At 51.1% G+C, this 19,693-nt stretch overlaps 1 protein-coding gene across 1 annotated transcript in view; it reads left to right on the forward strand.

Annotated features, from left to right (window-relative positions):
- The first annotated feature begins 3,550 nt into the window (after positions 1-3,550).
- The window catches only part of LOC138753043 (DISP complex protein LRCH3-like), a 32,573-nt gene continuing 16,430 nt past the window's right edge, over positions 3,551-19,693 (forward strand). The window contains exon 1 of the mRNA XM_069915635.1: positions 3,551-3,992. Coding sequence (XP_069771736.1) covers positions 3,794-3,992 — 199 coding nt within the window. The 5' untranslated portion in view covers positions 3,551-3,793. The remainder of the gene's footprint in view (positions 3,993-19,693) is intronic.

Genomic DNA, 19,693 nt, shown 5'->3' on the forward strand with positions numbered 1-19,693 from the left:
AAAGCTGAAAGGTCGACAATTGAAGCTAGCGGTAGATGAAATGGTCAAACCCAAGGCACAACCAATGCGCCGAACTCCGTTTGGACTTCGTGGGAAAGTCGAAGCCAAAATTAAAGAATTGATCGAACAAGACATTATTGAACCTGTGGAACATTCGACACAATGGGTCAGTGGAGGTCCACAATCCAAGTCAGAATTGGGAACAGAAACAGAGAGCTTTGTACGCTTCGTAGCTATTCAGTCGACACCGAAAGCTGTGACTACGAAGGAAGTCGAGAGAGAATCCGAACGTGATCCAGAACTCATGGAAGTAAAAGAATGCATACAGAGTGGACAATGGGACAAGTGTACTCACAAGGCTTACATTTCCATTAGAGACGAACTTTGTTGCATCGGACAGTGTGTATTAAGAGGTTGCAGATTGGTGATACTGCAAAGATTGAGACCGAAGATCGTATCCTTAGCGCATGAAGGACACCTAGGCATTGTTGGTACCAAGCAAAACCTCAGAACCAAGGTATGGTGGCCAAGTTGTGATAAAGACGCCGAGAAATTTGTTAAAACTTGTCACGGATGTCAAATCACAAGTAGGAGTAATCCGCCAGAACCGATCCGGAGTACGCAACTTCCAACAGGACCATGGATCGACGTAGCTGTTGATTTTCTTGGACCTTTACTGACGGGTGAATCAATTATGGTAGTGATAGATTACTACAGCAGATACTATGAGTATGTGGTGTTGAAGTCCACAACTACTGAAAAAACAATACAAGCGTTAGCAGAGATATTCGCAAGATATGGATTACCTGTTACATTATACTCTGACAATGGTCCACAATTCATTTCAGAGACATTTACAGAATACATGAGGACCACAGGTATCCACCATCATAAAGTAACTCCAAAATGACCGCAAGCCAACAGAGAAGTAGAGAGACAAAATCAGTCCATTGAAAAACGATTGAGGATTGCACACGCAGAAGGACAAAATTGGCGAGAAGCATTGCTATCTTATGTGGCTGTCTATCGAGCAATACCTCATGCAACCACTGGAAAAAGTCCTGCAGAAGCATTTTTTTGGGAGAAAAATCCGCACAAAAATGCCAGAAATAAAGGAAATCCGGGACGACCAGGAGATGAGGGACCACGATGCTGAAAAGAAAGGTGCAGCAAAGCTGTACACAGATTCGAAACGTGGAGCCAAGTACTCAGACATCATGCCAGGAGATAATGTTCTAGTGAGGCATGAAACTGGTGGTAAGCTAGATACACCTTATTACCATCAACCCTATACTGTTGTATCCAGAAGTGGCAGTATGGTGACAGTCAAGTCTCCGACTGGAGTCCTGTATAAGAGAAATGTATCAGGTGTAAAAAGGTACCAGTCCAGAGATACATCGAGCGAAGAGGTGGAAAGGCCATTACGAGATGCTGAAACTGAGAGACCTGATGATGTTCCAGAGGCAGTTACCAGCACTCCTGATGAAGTGACTAGAGCGCCAGAAACATGCGAAGCCGTGGCGAGCAGTATTTCCGACGCCGAGAGTGAACCACCGAGAAGGGACGACAATATTGCAGGCAGGCCGAAACGAAACCGGAAAGTGCCCACACGATACGAAGACTTTGTGCCATAGTTTTAATAAGAACTTTGGGACAGTATTTAATCTTATATCATAAAGTGCATGTATGAGTGCTGTAGGAAGTAAATTTTATGTAGTTGAGTTATAGTATTACCATTAGTTACGATGTTTGTAAGTTTCCGAGAGATATTGGTAAGTGAAGGTAAAGTTTATTTCTGATTAAAGGAGGGATGTCATGATAATGAATATGTATGAGATGTACCGGAAGTCACGTGGTATGAGAGAGAGATAAGAGCACAAGCAAGAGAACAAAGGAAACGGGAGAATAAAGACCCAGAGAAGTTTACCTGATAAACTTGTGTTTAATGTTTTATTAACTTCACATTTCGGGCCACAAATGTGACAGTTACCACTCTGGAAAGTTCTTGTCAGTTTCAGACAGACATTTGTTGTTCATCCACAACTGATGAACTTCCATCAGCCACTCCAGAGTCTTGCTGACAAAACCTGCCTCTTCAGGGTTCTCCAGATGATAACCTCTTTCTTCAGGTCACCACAGAGTTCCTTTTTGTTTCACTTATTCCAAGTGAAACAATAGACAGCCAGTCCTCTCCTCTTGCATGAGCCACAAGGACTTTGACCAGGCTGTCTTCCAAAATGGGACATTCTACAAGCTTGCCAGCTTGTCTTGTTCCAGTCCCAGCTGCATCTGCTGGCTGTAAGACTGTACAAGTGATCTCTGTGTGTCTCTCTTTTTCTGAGAGAAAGCCTGTTTGACTCTCTCTGCTTGTAAAACCACATGACCCTCTTAGAACAATAAGGTCTCTTCCAGACAATCTGTGGCTCCAACAAGATCTTTCATCTGTTGCCTTTTTGTAAACAATCCACTCTTCAAAGCACTTGTAAAAGCTGTGGAGCCGATAAGTCTAGCATGGGGAAGAGCTCCAGTATTTTAAATAAGATATGTTTTAAAGAGTTTGTATGTGACCTACTCTAACAAACTTTCACAATTTATCTCCCAAAAACATATCTATATGCTCTGTCACAATACATACCTATGATAAAGTTTAATTTATAAATTAGGCACAATAAGAGATTAATAACAATGACTAATAATAGAACAATTACAGGCACTCCCGCTTTACAAGACTAGAGCATTCCGAGGTAACCTTCAGTCAGCCGAAATGCCATAAAGCTAAGACATAGTCCCTACTATTCGAGGCTATTTTTGGAAAAGCGAAAACCCATTCAAATCCTTCTGCAAAAGCGAACACAGGTTTCTTTGTAAAAGCAAATTTTCGTGATATGAGTATTTGTAAAGAGGGGTATACCTGTACCACAATATTAAAAAAGATTTCTTGAACACACATAACTGTGATACCGTGGCAGTCGGGTAGTGTATAGAGCGTGGATATGCTGGACAAAGGCTTGATTCGCGTCCCAGGCAGGACGGCGCAAGATTCCATCATTTGACTCAGAACTGCACGCTATTTGGAAGTTATGGATTTCCCACTTCTGGAATTTTCCATTTAATATTTTTGGACAGCGGTTTACCGCTGTAAATGAAACCGCGGATAAAGGGTGGGGGGGGCCAGGGTGGGGGGGGGCCAGGGTGGGGGGGGCCCTCCAACATTTCCGGGTGTTTTTTCTACCATCTCCATACTGTTTGACCTCCATCACTATTGCTAGGCAGAATAGTATGTAGACTCAGACTAGAAGGGCCGAAGGGCCTGTTTTACGTGTTGGGAAAGTGCTGATAGATCCTGCAGGCCGAGCAGCCCCCATGGAGACGGGAGACTCACCCAGTTCTGGTTTCAGCCAATTGGTCGGCTCCATTGTGCTCATTGGGCTAAATCCCTGTCATTCATTGCTTGTTGTCTTAGCCAATTGGTCAGCGTCTGTGTGCTCATTGGCCACAAACTCTGTCAATCATTGCCTGCTGTCTCAGCCAATTGGTCGGCTCCTGTATGCTTTCTGGTCGAAATCCCTGTCAATCATTGCTCGGAGACGATGCGGTCGCACCTGACTGTTTTAGGCGAGCTTTTCCATTGGCCAACCCACTTGTTCCGCCTTCGCGGAGCGTGCAGGCTGTGATTGGGCGAGTGTGCGAGAGTGGGCTGCGGTGATTGGCGGAGGTGGATGCCAGTCACGGCTGGCGGCGAAGACTACGGGGAATTGGAGTGCGTCTCCGTGGAGAGAGTTGTGTCCCGGGGATGGCGCTGGGCGACGAGGATCCACCGCTGCTGGCGCCCCCGCCGACTACCGACGGCAGCGGGGCTAACCTGAGCCGCAGCGTGGAGAAGGCGCTGGACGAGGCAGCGGCCACCGGCATCCTGAACCTGAGCAACAGGAAGCTGCGGGACTTTCCCCGGGCTGCCGGCAACCATGACCTGTCCGACGTGACCCGAGCGGGTGAGTGGGCCCGGGGGAGGGGGAACGTCGCACGTCCCTGGGGTCGATGGGGAGGGGGCAGAGTGGGGGGCACGGCCCTGGGGTCGAGAGGGGTCAGGGTGGGGGGCACGACCCTGGGGTGGAGGGGGGAGGGGCACGACCCTGGGGGGGAGGGTGGAGGACGCACCCCTGGGGTTGAAGGGGAGGGGGTGGCCCTGGGTCAGTGAGGAGTGACCCTAGAGCCAAGAGGGCGTGAGGGTGGAAGTAACCCTGGGATCAAAAGGGAGGGAACAGGGTTGAGGTGTGACCCTGGGGTTGAGGGAGGGCATAGCCCTGGGGTCGAGGGGGAGGGTGGGGAGTGACCATGGGCCATACTCCCCAATGTGGGGTTGAAGGGAATGAGGGTAAGGGGAGTGACCCTGGGGAGGTGAGGAATATCCTTGTGGTTGAGGGGAGGGAGGGAGTGAAGATAGAGACTGGCAGATGGCATGAGCTGAGTGGGAGGGGGTAGAGAGTGTGGGGGTAAGCCAGGGGTAAGAGGGGACCAACGTAGGGTGAGGGAAGGAGATGGAAGTGGATAGTCCAGTAGAGGGCATGACCTGAGGTAGTTGGAGAGGGAGTGTGATGGTTGGGAAGTGGGGGGTGGATGAACAGGGAAGAGGGTGTGACCATGAGGGAGGGAAGCTTGTGAACCATTAGGGGGGAGTGGGGATGACCCTGCAGGATGGGGGAGGAGGGGAGAACAGGTGGTCAGGATGGAGGAAATGATGCTGGGGTTGGTGTGGAGAGTGGATGGTCAGGGAAGAGGATATGACCTTGAGGGATAGTGGGAAGGATAAGCTGACAGTCAGGGGGAGGGCACAACCCTGGGGGAGGGAGTGGAGAGGGGATGACCCTGGGGTAAGGAGGGGGAAACGGACAGTCAAGAGGGAGAGGAAGGCACAACCCTGGAGGAGGACAGGTGGTAGGGGATGACGATGGGGGAAGGGAGTGGAAAGCGGATGGTCTGGGAAGAGGGTGAGTATATTGAGAGAGGCAATGGATCAGCTCCTTACTGAATGGTAAGGCAGATGTGATGGACCAAGTGGCCTCTCTGCTCCTCTATCTTGAGAAGAGATGAGTAAAATATGAAAGTCTATCGACCCTGCTGCGATTGAAGTAAAAACAATGCTGGAGAAATTCAGCAAGTCAAACTATGTAGCAAAGGTAAACCCCACTTTACGAAAATTCGCTTTTACGAAGAAACCCATGTTTGTTTTAATGAAGAAATTATAATGAGTTTTGAGTTTTTGCTTTTACGAAAATTGCCTCCAATAATAGACAATGGGCCTTCGTTTTACGAATCTTCAGTTTACGAACGGTTTCTCAGGAATGCTCTACCTTTGCAAAGCGATGTACACCTTTGCGTAACCACTCGAGCCTGCTGATGAAGGGCTCAAGTCTGAAACATCGGTTATGTATCTATATTTTCTATATAAAGTACACTGTTTTAAATTTAAAATTTAGACATACAGCACGCATAACAGGCCCTTCAGGCCCATGAGCCCATGCCGTCCAATTAAACCCAATTAACCTGCAACCTTCCCTCCCCCTGTGCATTTGGAGGCTGGGAGGAAACCCACGCAGACACGGAGAATGTACAAACTCCTTACAGACAACACGGGTCGCTGGCACTGGAATAGCATCGCCACCCTGACCTGGTTTGACCTGCTGACTTGCTCTTGCATTCTGTTTGTGCTCTGCTCCTGTGTTTCCTCAGGTTGGACTGGGAGAAGTCCACTTGGGCTAGGGTTACAGAATTTGTCCCCTAAAGTCGGGTGGGGGGGGGGTTGAAATTTATATCTGGGTGGTTGACCCCTTCCCTATCTCCCCATTGACGCTGATTGAACATTTGACTCCCTGGTCCTTGATCAGCCCCTGAGTTAGCTCCCAGACTGATCCTGGGCTGGGTTGCAGTACCAAGCGAGGGAAGATCTGATGGGTTTTGGCCCACGCTCGTTGGAGGGTTCGAAAGGGTCTTGTGTTCATCTATGAAATTCTGGCAGGATGAGACTTGGGGAGGAGGGGGAGGGAAGAAAGAACAGTTCTGTTGGCCAGGAAGCCCAGAGCTGGGGTCCCAGCCTGTGAAGAGAAATCTCTACCTAAAAGATGCTGATCCAATGGAATTCTCCCCTTGAAGATAGTGGCCCAGTCTTTTGAGTATGTTTAGGAAAATGATATGCATGTCCTAATATTCAAGGCATCAAGGGGGGGAGGGTGGGATGTGTGGATCAGTTGTAATTTTGTTCAATGGCCAGATCCTGACTGACTTCCACCGTCCACCCGTTCATTACCTCATGACCAGCATCGTCTGCTGGTGAAGCAATTCCTACACTTAAATATTCTGTTCTTGCATTCACATTTCTCCATGGCCTTGCCTCCCCGTCCCCTTCCTTCAGAGCTTGGCCTGCCTCACTCCATACATCTACCACTGGAAGTTCCTTGGTCTGGCATGAAATGTAATCCACCAAGCTGTTGGCCCAGACATCTGGTCATGTCAGTGATGCATCTGTAAAATAGTGGGAGCAGGAAAGCTGTGTCACAACTGCTGTTTGTCGTTGTCATGTGGAGATATTCCATGGTGAATTGGTTCACGGGCCTGCCCCTCACTGCTGTTGCTTAACGTTGTCTTGGCTCTGTTCCCTCTTCCATCTCCCTTGCCCGGTTCCTGTGAATGGGTGAGGGGTCTCTCTCTGAGGTTTCAAGGGGTTTGAGGTCAATGTGAAAGTTTGCTGCACTTCGGAGCTGGAGCACCTTGCTGGTGGGGGGGGTTAGGGGGCAGAGCTGGCGTCACTGAGGGGGTGGAGCTGGGGGAGTGAGGGGGTTATAGCTGTGGGGTCGCAGCTGAGGGGGGAGTGAAGGGGCAGAGCTCGGTGGGTAGGAGGACTGTGCTCGAGGCCTTGCTGCCATCACTTCTCCACTATGCTCTGGGCCCTGCTGAGCTGGAGAAAGGTCCCTGGGATACAACTGCTGTTCCTGCCATCCACACGACGGACTGCATAAGAACCGCTTTGGGGTGCTGCAGGGCAGACAGTTCCCTGGCTCAGGTGGTCAAGTCCAGGGCAAGGACTCTGCCATTCTGGAGGGAATCCAGGGGCAGTGAACCTTTAGAAATATCTGCCCCTGAGGACTTTGAAGACTGTCATTTGAAACTGAGACTGGGGGGGGGGGGAAAGGTTAAAGGAATCTAAGGGATTTGGTTTGCAGAAATGGTGCTGGTTCTGTTGAATGTCAGCAGAAGCTTGAGAGGCTAAAAGGACTTTCTCTGTCTTCTGAAGGCCAGGGGAGTTTCACTGAAGATGTGTCTCATATTAATGCCACTGGAACTGCCTGTCACCAGTAGATGTAGAGATGGTGTTCACTTGTTGGCAGCACCTGTACCTTGTGGTTGGAGACCTTAACCAGGACAAAATGGTCTTGAATCATAACTAGTTCATCTCTCCAGAGAACATTACAGTAGAGAAAACAGGTCCTTCTACCCTGTGCCAAACTAGTCCCACTCTCCTGTGCCCAGACCATAGCTGTCCCATCCATGTTCCTGTTCAAACTTTTCTTAAATGTTCAAATTGAGCCTGCATTCACCACTTCACCTGGCAGCTTGTTCCACGCTCCCACCGCTCTGTATGTGACACCTCAACCTCCCCTTTCACCCTTAACCTATGTCCTCTGGTTTATAACTAGCCTAACCTCAATGGAAAGGCTACTTGCATTTATTCTGTCTATGCCCCTCCTGGCCTTCAAGTATGGAATAGTTCTTGTACTCAGTGGAGCAGTTCTGACAGGAGAAGGGGCAAAGGCGGGGCACTGGCACTTTGAAACCAATTGCTCCGGGCAGATGGGGCTGGTTAACCACTGATGGTAACTCATCTAGGAGAGAGAAAACTCCGATTTCAAGCCCCCACTGCCTTGTGGCTCTACCTGCTCACAGGAAATAAACCCCAAGGGGAAAAGTCTGGAGTTGGAATCCCGAAGGTGGCTGACTGCCTGTACTCAGCCCTGGAATGTGGCAACTCCTGCGATGTTGCTGGCATCAAACTTTATTGACTTTTGTTGTTCCTTTGGACCTTCCATTAGCATGGAGAGAAGGGTGACCCACTGCATGGGCTCCATATTGACTCTTCCCTGGCTTGGGTCCTAGATAGACCACTCCAGCTACCACCAGAGGCACCCTACCCATGGTCGACCATACCCATGGTCGACCATGACCAACGGAAGCCACACGCACCCCACATGATTTTGTTTACCTCTATCAAATCTCTGCTGACTGGAATTCTGACCCAACCCTTGTTCGAAGAGCACACCCTGTTCTCTGAGGATGAGCGTTCAGACTAAGTGATGGTTTGACATTTTCATTACACTTTGATCTTTTGCACCCAGTAGTTTAGACCAATTATCCAGGGGATGTGGGCTTTGCTGGTGGGGATGTCTTGTGTGGTTCATCTCCGGTCTGCTAGGCTGCCTGGCTCCTCCGCCTGTGCCTTGAGAGACCTGCATCTGCCCAGCCAACTTGTACATTCCTAAATGGGATGTGCCTGGTGTTTGAATACATTCCACAATTTTGTCTTCACTTGCTGAGATCAGAGCTTTGTTTTGGATTTTTCAAACTAAATTCCAGCTGTTAATCTTCAATACTTTTACAGCGCCAGCGACCTGGGTTAGAATCAGCTGCTGTCCGTGAGGAGTTTGTATGCTTTCCCTGTGGCTGCGTGGGCTTCCCTCCAGGAGCTCTGGTTTCCTCCTGCCCTTCAAATGTACCAGGGTTGCAGGTTAATTGGTGTAATTGGGTGGCACAGGCTCGTAGGCTGGAAGTTCCTGTTTCCATGCTATGTGTCTAAATTTAAATTTTTTTTTTAAACCGGATTTATCTTGTTCGTGCTCTCCCTCTCTGAGAGGGGGGCTTTCTCTGACAGAGTTTGTGCTCCCACACGCCAGGCTAAGTCATGAGGGACTATGAACTGTCATTGGGAGGAACAGGGTAGTGATTCCAGAACATGGTGTCTCTGTGACAGAGGGGCCAGTTTTAAGTTTGTTCTCTTTCATTTACTTTGCTGATGTTGCTACAGAGAAGCTCCTTGTGGTCATTGGCACCGCCCCGCCCCCACCCCCCACTGGCTGGGCATGAGTAATGGGAGCCCACTCTGCACCATGAGCCATGTCACTGATTTCATTTCTAGATTCAGAAGTAGTGGAGGGAGAATGTTAACATAAAACTTAAAATGTTCCCATTTGTGTTGGAACAAGAATTGAAAGAGTTTTGATTTGGGGCTGTGTTCTTGAGCTGAGGATTGAGTGTGAAGTGGTAGAGTGAAAGAGCGTATTGGGATCAAAGATCGGGGTTTTATCTGCAATTGCCTTGAGATCGGGAGCACTTTCAAGGACGCACCGAGGAAATCTTGTTGTTGCTTGGAAACATGAAGCAGTCATGTCCCTTGGGTGTTAAATCTGGAAATTCTCCAGTGTTAGAATAAATTCTTGCCCCCCACCACTGCCTAGTGACTCCAGGGTTAGCAAGAGGGTTATTCAGCCAGTGTTTCTGCTCCCCATCACTGCCTCGTGACACTGGGGTTAGAGGGAGAGGGAATCGGTTTGTGTTATTGCTTCTCACCGCTGCTGTCACTCCCGGGTTAGAAAGTGGGAGGAAGGATCAGCCAGGGCCCCTGCTCCCAGTCATTGTCCAGTGACCTCAGGGTTAGAGATGGGGAGGGGGAATCAACAGGGTTGCTGTTCCCAGTGACCCCAGGATGAGGGAAAGAGACTCTGCCAGGGTCCCTGCTGCCCACCACTGCATAGTAACCTTGTGCTTACGGGATCAGCCAAGGTTCTATTCTTTGTAACTGCCCAGTGATCCTGGGGTTAGAGAGGGGGAATGAGCCAGGGTTCCTGCTCCCTGGCACTGCCCAGTAACCACGAGTTGGGGGGGGGGCAGATTCAACCACGAGTCCTGCTCCCCACTACTTTCTGCTCTAACACCACCTACACCCTCCACCACCCTACCCGAGCTGCCCTGCCCACAGGGTTTTGGTCTCCTTTGTCAGGTGCAGGAAGTCTGAGCTCCAAAGAAACCACATCCTATGTGAAGCAGCTGTGGAAGGTTTGAATGCTGAGATCAAGCCACAGTTTGCACACACGTGTGGGGTTGAACACTGCTCACTGTTGCACGCCATCAGGCGGAGATTGCTGGAGTGCGGAAAGAGAGTGTGGTGGGAAGTGGGTGGGAGAGTAAGGTGAGCTGGACTGAATGGTCTCTTCTCTTCCCCCCCCCCCCCCCCCCCTTCCCCAATTATGTGATTGTCAAGGCTTTTGATTCAGGCACCCAGTCTTCCACCTGATCGGAGAGCAGACTGACCCCAGTAAGGGAGGCCCACTGTTTCTGGCATGCTGAAGCCCCAGGGTATCCTTCCTTTGGCGGGGGGGTGGTTGGGCGGGATGGGGATGGAGGGGAGTGCATGTGGCCAACCTGCCCCAGAACAGGGTGAGTGCAGGGAGCCCAATCCTGGTGCATGGCGGGGTTGGTTTTGTGCCAAGTGGAGAGGGTGAAGGGAGTTTGGAGTGGGGAGGTGCTCCACCTCCTCAGAGGGGACTAGGGAGGAGGTGCCAGGGCAGAGACAGTACTTCCTGCTTGTGGCTAAGACCGCGAGTTGCATTATCTTGCTTCCTGTTTAGAACAGAATATTGAACATCTCAGCACAGTACAGGCCCTTTGGCCCTCGATATTGTGCCAACTTACCTATTCCTGCCCAAAAAAAAAATGAAACCCTCCCTACCCTGTAACCCTCTATTTTTCTTTCATCCATGGACCTGTGTCTCTAAATGCTCCTAATGTTCCAGCCTCCACTGCCACCCCTAGCCACCCATAACTCTTGGGGGAGGAGGGTGAACACTTACCCCTGATGTCACCCCTAAATTTCCCTCCCTTCACTTTGTATGTCCTCTGGTGTTTGCTATTCCCGCTCTGGGATTAAGGCACTGTCTCTCCACCTTATCTATGCCTCTCAGCATCTTGTAGACCTCGATTAAACCACCTTTTCTCTAAAGGGAAAAGCCCAAGTTTTGTTAACCTTGCCTCACAGCATGTGTTCCAATCCAGGCAAATCTCTGCACCCTCTCCATTAGCTTCCACATCCTTCCTGTAATGAGGTGACCAGAACTGAACACAATATTCCAAGTGTTGACACACCGGAGACTTGAATGTGAGGTCTCAACAATTTGTTGAATTTCAACATTACATCTTGACTCTTGAACTTCCCCACCACCTCCGACTACTGAAGCCTAGCATCCCATAATTTCTGTTCAAGGGTCTGTCAGGTAGTCCCCCAGCACTGTGGTCATCCTGAGCCATTGACAGGAAGTGGGGCAGAGGGTAACTCGTGAACAGACTTGCTGTCCCTGGGCAAGGGTGGCATTGGCACTCGAGGAGAGGGGACCTTCCTGAGCAAGCTTCTGCTCCCAGACTTTCTGCACTCCTGAATGTCAATGCCAAACCAAACGCTTCATTTTCCTTCCCTGTCCGATTCACCCTGCATGCTGGAGCTCACATCACATCACATTTCTGTGTGGGTTTCCTCTGGGGGCTCCAGTTTCCACCCACTGTTCGAAATGTTGTTCCTTTTGGAGGGCTGTAGGTTAATTGGGTGTAAATGGGCAGCATGGGCTTGTGGGGCGATGGGGCTACTTTTCTAAATTAAAAAAAAATTAAATTTGTATGTCTAAATTTAAAAGTTCTTGCTTTCTGGATGGGTTCTTCGCAGTTCCATGGCCCTCTGTTCACCTCTGCCAAGTGACGGGTGAGGGGTGTATGCCTATGTGGGTGATTGTGCGTGGCCACACAAAGCTGATGATGTCATTCATACCCTCAGGTTCTGGGCGGTTTCCTGATCCACAAGTCACTTCAATAACCACTCCCCCGCACCCCCCCCACGCCAGTGCGATCTCATTCCAAAGCCATTGCCCTTTTATCATGGCGTCTTGTTACCACGGCATCCTGCCTCCAGCCTGCCCAGCCCTCGGCCAAGGAAACAAATAAAGGCTTGCAAGCTGCCTTGGTAACTGCTGTGGCTTTTCAGTAACAAAGCAAGCAGGATTAATTTACTAGTGTAAATATTATCTGTGTGTGCCACAAAGGATTCGCTGCCTGTGGAGGCCTGTTGCTAGGGTTACAGTTGGAAGCCAGGCCTAGAGCCTTTTCTCCTGTGCCCACACATCCCAGGAGAATTCCTCACTTAACAAGCAGGAAGAAATGGGAGAAAAAAATGCCCCCTCGAGGATCCCCCGTCTCACTTCCCCCCCAAGGGCAGCTCTCACATCGATTGTGCCAAGAGCATTGTGGCCAGATTTGGGGGTCTGAAATGTGTATCCCACAGAGAGAGGGCAGGGGAGTGTGGGCTTGAGCAGGGAGCGCTGGAGGAGTCTGGGAATGCATTCAAGTGAAATTCCAAAGACGAACTGGCTGACAAAGGGGGTTGTGGTTGTGTATGAGGGGTTTCTACAGTGTAGATGGGTTGAAATGTGAGGTGTTGCATTTTGGAAGAGCAAACCAAGGTAGGACATAGTAAATGGTCGGGCACGAAGAAATGTGGAGGAGCAGAGAGATCTGGGAATACAGAAACATTGTTCCCAGAAGGTGGTGTCGCATGTGGACAGGGTTGGAAAGTAAGCTTTGGCATCTTAGCCTTTATAAATCACAGTACTGAGTATAGGGGTTGGGATGTTATGATGAGGTGGTTTAAGGCATTGGTGAGGCCAAATTTGGAATATTGTATGTAATTCTGGTTGCCTGACTACAAGAAGGATATCAATAAGATTGAAAGAGTGCAGAGATTTATTAGGATGTTGCCAGGTCTTCAGGAGTTGATTTACAGGGAATGAATAAACGGGTTAGGACTGTATTGGAGCGAAGGAGAATGAGGGGCGATTTGATGGTTTACATGATTGAGGGGTAGAGACAGTGGATGCAAGGAGGCTTTTTCCACTTGGAGGGTTATGGAATGGGAGCAGGTCAATGGGACTAGTGGAATAATGGCCAGCACAGACTAGAAGGGCTGAATGGCCTGTTTTTTGCACTATAGGGTTCTATGGTTCCATGCTATGTGGGGGGTGGGGAGAGGGGTGGTGAAAAATCAATAAAGTACAAAAGTAAGAATACTTAAATGAGTTCCTAGTTGAGTTTGTTGTTGAGTCTGATGGTGGAGGGGTAGCAGCTGTTCCTGAACCTGGTGGGTGTGAGCCTTTTGGCACCACCGACACCTCTTTCCTGATGGCAGCAGCGAGAACAGAGCATGTGCTGGGTGGTGTGGGGTCCTTTATGATCGCTGCTGCTCTCCCACGGCAGTGTTCCGGGGAAGGTGATGATCTGGGCTGTGACCTCTCCCTTTTGCAGTTCTTTACGTTCAGACTGTGATGTAGCCGGTCAGCATGCTTTCCACCACACACTGTAGAAATTTGCCGGGATTTCCAATGTCATGCAAACTCAAACAGATTGGGTGGGTGGGGAGAAATTCCAAAGCCCAGGCTCAATCTGCATAGATGGCACAGTGGTTAGGGTGATGCGATGACATTGCTGGTGACCTTGGTTCGAATCTGGTGCTGTCTGTCAGTGAAACACAGAATTCTGCAGAGACTGTGACTGCACCTTGGGGCAGGGCTCAGGCCTGAAATGTTTTTTTTTTGGAAAATTTTATTTAATTTCACATATGCATGAAAAACCCGTGCATAAATTTCTCCCTCCCACACTCTTTTTTCCCCCCCCCCCCCATAACCCAATAGAAAAGAAAGAAAACATCTAGATGCGTGGGGAGAGGGAGGGGAGAATTTCCTGACTGCTGTCACCAGTAGAACAATGGGAGGAGATGGTAGAGGAAGCAATTCAGTGGCATTTTGGGATAGTTCAGGAAATGAGCTGCTTGTACATGTAATTGTCATTTCCTTGATGGGTCTGAGGGATCAGTGCAACTCTGCCACGTCCCATTCCCGTCCACAAGGTGTTATTCCCCTTCTCTTCCCCCACCAGAAGTCCCACTGATGTTGCTTTCTGTGGGTGGGGGGGGGCAGTTTCCCCACTAGTGTTATCTCTCCCCTGGGGAGTGTCCCACTGGTGCTATCTCACCCTGCGGGGAAGGTGGATCCCACTGGTCTACCTTCACCGAAAGGAATAGAAATGTCCCCATGAATGTTATCTCCGCCCGGAGAAGGGGTGGTCACTGCTTCAGACAGGGAAAATATGTCCCTCTCCCTGACACAGCATCTTGGTAGGAGATGTGACTTCTCCCGGACACGGGACTCCTGTGGGAAGTATCGCTTCTCCCTGATACGAGACAACATTGGAAGGTGTGACTGTCCTCACCCCCCCCAACGCGGAACCCCTGAGGGAGGTGTTTTCCCCTCCCTGACGTGGGTGCTTGGTGGCAGGTGTTCACCCCCTGACACAGGACCCCTGGCGAGATGTGTGACCCCCCCCACCCTCCCCAACTCTGGACCCCGCGGGAGGTTCTCCATCCCTCCACTTCTCCATGATGTTGGGCTGCAGCCACACAGTGGGAACACGGAGATGGGGAGCTTTGCCTGTGAATTCCCGGCCCCTCAACAACACAGGCAGCAGCAGCTGTTGGTGTATTTTTGAACTGTGACTCTTCTGTGGTCTTGGAGCCTGGACATGTGGATGCTCCCAACCAACTTTACTGGTACCTCACGGGCTGAGTTTGTCGAGCTGGGGTGTCTCTGACCTCAGAATCAGAATTTATTGTCATGCAATTTGTTGTTTTGTGGCAGCATCATATAGAAAACATTCTTATAAATCAACTTACAAAAATAAATAAAAATAGTGCACAAAAAGAGTGAGGCAGTGCCTTGGTTCATTGATCATTCAGGAATCTGAGGGCAGCGGGGAAGAAGCCGTCCTTGTGCTGCTGAGTGCTCGTCTTCAGGTTCCTGTACCTTTTTCCTGATGGTAGCAGAATGAAGAGGTTGTGGTCTGGGAGATGGGGGTCCTCAAGGATAGAGGCTGTTTTCTGAAGGCACCACTTCTTGTAGATGTCCTCGATGGAGTGAAGTCATAGGCTGCGTTAACGACCCTTTGGCGTTGGTCCTGTTGCCTGCATTTAGCCCATGTCCCTCTGAACATTTCTCATCCACAGACCTGTCCAAATGTTATTATCCCCGCCCCTTCCACTTGCTCTGGCAGCTTGTTCCACACTCCCACCTCCTTTTGGTTGGAGATCTTTTCCCCCACTGAGATTTTTCTCTCTGGTCCGACTCTTCTCTTCCCCGGGTGAGTGAGTGTAGCTATTCACTTTATAGGCCATGATTCTATAAATCTCTGCCTCCTGCACTCCAGGAGTAACAGTCCAGGTGTATCCAGCCTCTCCTTGCTGCTTGACCCCTCTGGTCTTGACAGTGTCCCTGTGAGTTCTCAGCTTGTTTGTTCTTTTGCAATATCGTGATCAGAACTACACGCAATATTTTGGTAGTGGTCTCTCCAAAGTCTTTACCGCTTGTGTCCCCTGTCTGTACTTAAAAATGAGTTTATTGCACAAGTGTACATCAGCACTGAAATTCTTGCTTACTGAAGCTGAACAGGTATTTTGATTTAAAAAAAAAACCCAACATAAATGTTTAAACAGCCACAATAACATAATTAATTGAAATAAAAATGGACAATAATAATTTATTGATGAGCTTTTGGCACATTTGCCTTCATAGTTGCCATTGCCTTACTTGTTGTTCATCCATGACTGTGGCCAGGCTCAATTCCAGTGCCATCTACAAGTCTGCCGTCAACACTGCAGTTGCCGGCAGAATCACTGACTGCAATGAAGAGGTGTGCAGGAGGGAGATGGATCAGCTTGTTGAATGGTGCCACGACAACAACCTTGCGCTCAACGTCAGCAAAAGCAAGGAGGTGATTGTGGACTTCAGGACGGGGTCGGGGGAACAGTATTAGAGAGGGCCAAGATCTTTAAATTTTGAGTGTCAACATCTCCAAGGATCTGTCCTGGAGCATCCATGTTGATGCAATCACAAAGAAGTCTCGCCAGCGGCTGTACTTTGAGGTGTCTGAGGAGATTCGATATGTCACTGAAGACTATTGCAAACCTCTACAGGTGGAAGGAATTCTGATTGATTGCATCACTGTCCGGTATGGAGGTGCCAACTCTCGGGGCAGAATAAAGTCCAGATGGTTGTTAACTTGGACTGCGACATCATGGGCACCAGACCACTCCATCAATGATATCTGCATGAGACAGTGTATTAATAAAGCAGCCTCTATCCTCAAGGACCCCCATCACCCAGGCCATGCCCTCTTCACTCTGCTATCATTGGGGAAAAAGGTACAGGAGCCTAAAGGTGAGCACTCAACGGCACAAGGACGGCTTCTTCCCTGCTGCCATCAGATTCCTGAATAATCAATGAACCAAAGACACTGCCTTACTTTTTGTGCAAATTTATTTTTATAGTAATGTTTTAAGATGGTTATAATATGAATGTTTTGTACTATGATGTTGCCACAAACACTGAATTTCATGACTTGTTCATGACAAATTCTGATAAATCCAAGTATTGAGCAGAAATTTCAGATTATTTGTCAGAGTACTTGCAAGATATCACATACAACCCTGAGATTCCTTTTCCTGCAGACGCCGCAGAATTCCCACTTTAGGCCGTGCAAAAAATCTTTGTACAACGTCCACATTTAAAACAAATAAAGAAATGTAAACAAACTGCAATACAGAGAGGAAAAAAAAATCAGTAAAATGCAAAAGTAAGAGACCTTAAACGAGTTTCTGATACTGCTATTGAGTCTGATGGTGGAGGGGGTAGCAGCTGTTCCTGAACCTGATGGTGCGAGACTTGTGGCACCAGTACCTCTTTCCTGATGGTAGCAGTGAGAACAGAGTGTGTGGTGGGGATCTTTGATGATTGCTGCCGCTCTCCGATGGCAGGGGTTCCCTGTTGGTGTTCTTGATGGTGGGGGAGGGGGGTGGTTTGCCTGTGATGCCCTGGGCTGTGTCCACTACCTTTTACCGGGTTTTGTGCTCGGGGGTATTGGTATCAGGATGTGATGTAGCCGATCTGCACACTTTCCACCACACATCTGTAGAAATTTGCCAGACTTTCAGATGTTGGGATGTTATGGTAAAGTTTTCTAAGATGTTGGTGAGGCCAAATTTGGAGTTTTGTGTGCAGTGTGCAGTGGGGAGTGGGGTGGGGGGTGGGGGGGGGTGGGGTGTGTTTGGGGGGGGGGGGGGTGGAGAGTGTGCACTGAACTACAGGAAAGATGAGTAAAATTGAGAGATTTACTAGGTGGTTGTCAGGATTTGAGGAACTGAGTTGTAGGGAAAGGTTAGGACTTTATTCCCTGGACCGTAGAAGGATGAGGGGAGATTTGCTAGAGGCCTACAAAATTATAAGGGGTATAGACAGAGTAAATGCAAGTAGGCTCTTTCGACTGAGGTTAGATTAGATACAAATTAGAAGATATTGGTTAAGAGTGAATGGGGGGAGAGTTTTGGTGGAACATTTGGGGGAAATGTCAGGCAGAAAGTAGTGGACGTGTGGAATGAGCTGCCAGCTGAATTGAAATCGTATGGGAAGGAATGGATATGACCAGGGCAGAATATTTGTTCAGCACAGACTAGAAGGGCTGAGGGGCCTGTTTCTGTACTGAAATATTCTGTGATTCAATGAAGGCAAATGATCTGTTTTTTTTTCACTACCCTGTCTAACTGATGGCAACATTTGGGGAACTGAGTAACTGTCTCAAGGTCTCTGTTCCACAGCCCTCCAGGGCCTCTACCATTTGCATTGCAAGTCCTACCTTGGTTTAACTTCCCTAAATGCTCAACTTTTCACTTGTCTGAATTAAATTCCACTTATTGGTCCACTTACCCAATTCATTGCCATTGTGCCATAGCCTCAGTCTCTTCCCATGTACCACACCACCAATGTTGGTTTTGTGCCAGCTGCAGGAACATCTCACTGACTCCTACCATTGAACCACTGTAACAATGGGAAGAACCCCCTGGATCTCGTGTTTCTGACCTTATGGGTGAGCATCCCACATGGGACCTTGTCAAAGGACTTGCCAAAGTTTGTAGACCACACCAACTGTCCTGTCCTGGTCTCTTCTTCAAAAACCCAATGAAGTACGCGACACCTGATTTTCCATGTGGAAAAGCTGTCTTGAGTTCTGCGCTGATTTAAGACCAGCTCTCCCACCTGTCTGCCAAGATGAATCACAATGGAACAATGCGAACCAAGGAGCGGCTGTTGTCAAAGCAGAATAATCCGCTCCTTTGTCAGGAACTGGTTCCAGCAGGAGTCTGATCTGATGGGGGCTTAGTGTGGAAGGAGTGCTGTGCTGTCAGTTGGGGTGGGAAGGGAGCGCTGTCGCTGGGGATGACGGGGTGGGAGTGTGGTTGGGGATGGGGGGTGACGGGGAGGGAGAGCTGTGCTGTTGGTGGTGGGGGGGAGCTGTGCTGTCGCTGGGGGTGACGGGGAGGGGGTGCTGCGCTGTCGGCGGGGGGTGGCGGGGAGCTGCGCGGTCGGCGGGGGGTGGCGGGGAGCTGCGCGGTCGGCGGGGGTGGCGGGGGAGCTGCGCGGTCGGCGGGGGTGGCGGGGAGCTGCGCGGTCGGCGGGGGTGGCGGGGAGCTGCGCGGTCGGCGGGGGGTGGCGGGGAGCTGCGCGGTCGGCGGGGGTGGCGGGGAGCTGCTGCGGTCGGCGGGGGTGGCGGGGGAGCTGCGCGGTCGGCGGGGGGTGGCGGGGAGCTGCGCGGTCGGCGGGGGTGGCGGGGAGCTGCGCGGTCGGCGGGGGTGGCGGGGAGCTGCGCGGTCGGCGGGGGTGGCGGGGAGCTGCGCGGTCGGCGGGGGGTGGCGGGGAGCTGCGCGGTCGGCGGGGGTGGCGGGGAGCTGCGCGGTCGGCGGGGGTGGCGGGGAGCTGCGCGGTCGGCGGGGGTGGCGGGGAGCTGCGCGGTCGGCGGGGGGTGGCGGGGAGCTGCGCGGTCGGCGGGGGGTGGCGGGGAGCTGCGGGGTCGGCGGGGAGCTGCGCGGTCGGCGGGGGTGGCGGGGAGCTGCGCGGTCGGCGGGGGTGGCGGGGAGCTGCGCGGTCGGCGGGGGGTGGCGGGGAGCTGCGCGGTCGGCGGGGGTGGCGGGGAGCTGCGCGGTCGGCGGGGGGTGGCGGGGAGCTGCGCGGTCGGCGGGGGGTGGCGGGGAGCTGCGCGGTCGGCGGGGGTGGCGGGGAGCTGCGCGGTCGGCGGGGGTGGCGGGGAGCTGCGCGGTCGGCGGGGGTGGCGGGGAGCTGCGCGGTCGGCGGGGGTGGCGGGGAGCTGCGCGGTCGGCGGGGGTGGCGGGGAGCTGCGCGGTCGGCGGGGGGTGGCGGGGAGCTGCGCGGTCGGCGGGGGGTGGCGGGGAGCTGCGCGGGTCGGCGGGGGTGGCGGGGGAGCTGCGCGGTCGGCGGGGGGTGGCGGGGAGCTGCGCGGTCGGCGGGGGTGGCGGGGAGCTGCGCGGTCGGCGGGGGTGGGATGGATGAGCTGGTGTTTGTGACTGGGATCTTGCTCAGCAGAGATGGCTGCCATATCTGGCAAAAGACCTTGGTTGGTTGTGAGGTGGCAGGGATCTCCCAAGCTGGGGGAAAGGGCTGGGATGGTCGCAATGCAGGTTAGAGCAGAGCCAATTGGTTCAGCGTGGGTCTGC

This window comes from Narcine bancroftii, chromosome 2 (genome assembly GCF_036971445.1).
Source record: "Narcine bancroftii isolate sNarBan1 chromosome 2, sNarBan1.hap1, whole genome shotgun sequence".
Classification (NCBI taxonomy): Eukaryota; Metazoa; Chordata; class Chondrichthyes; order Torpediniformes; family Narcinidae; genus Narcine; species Narcine bancroftii.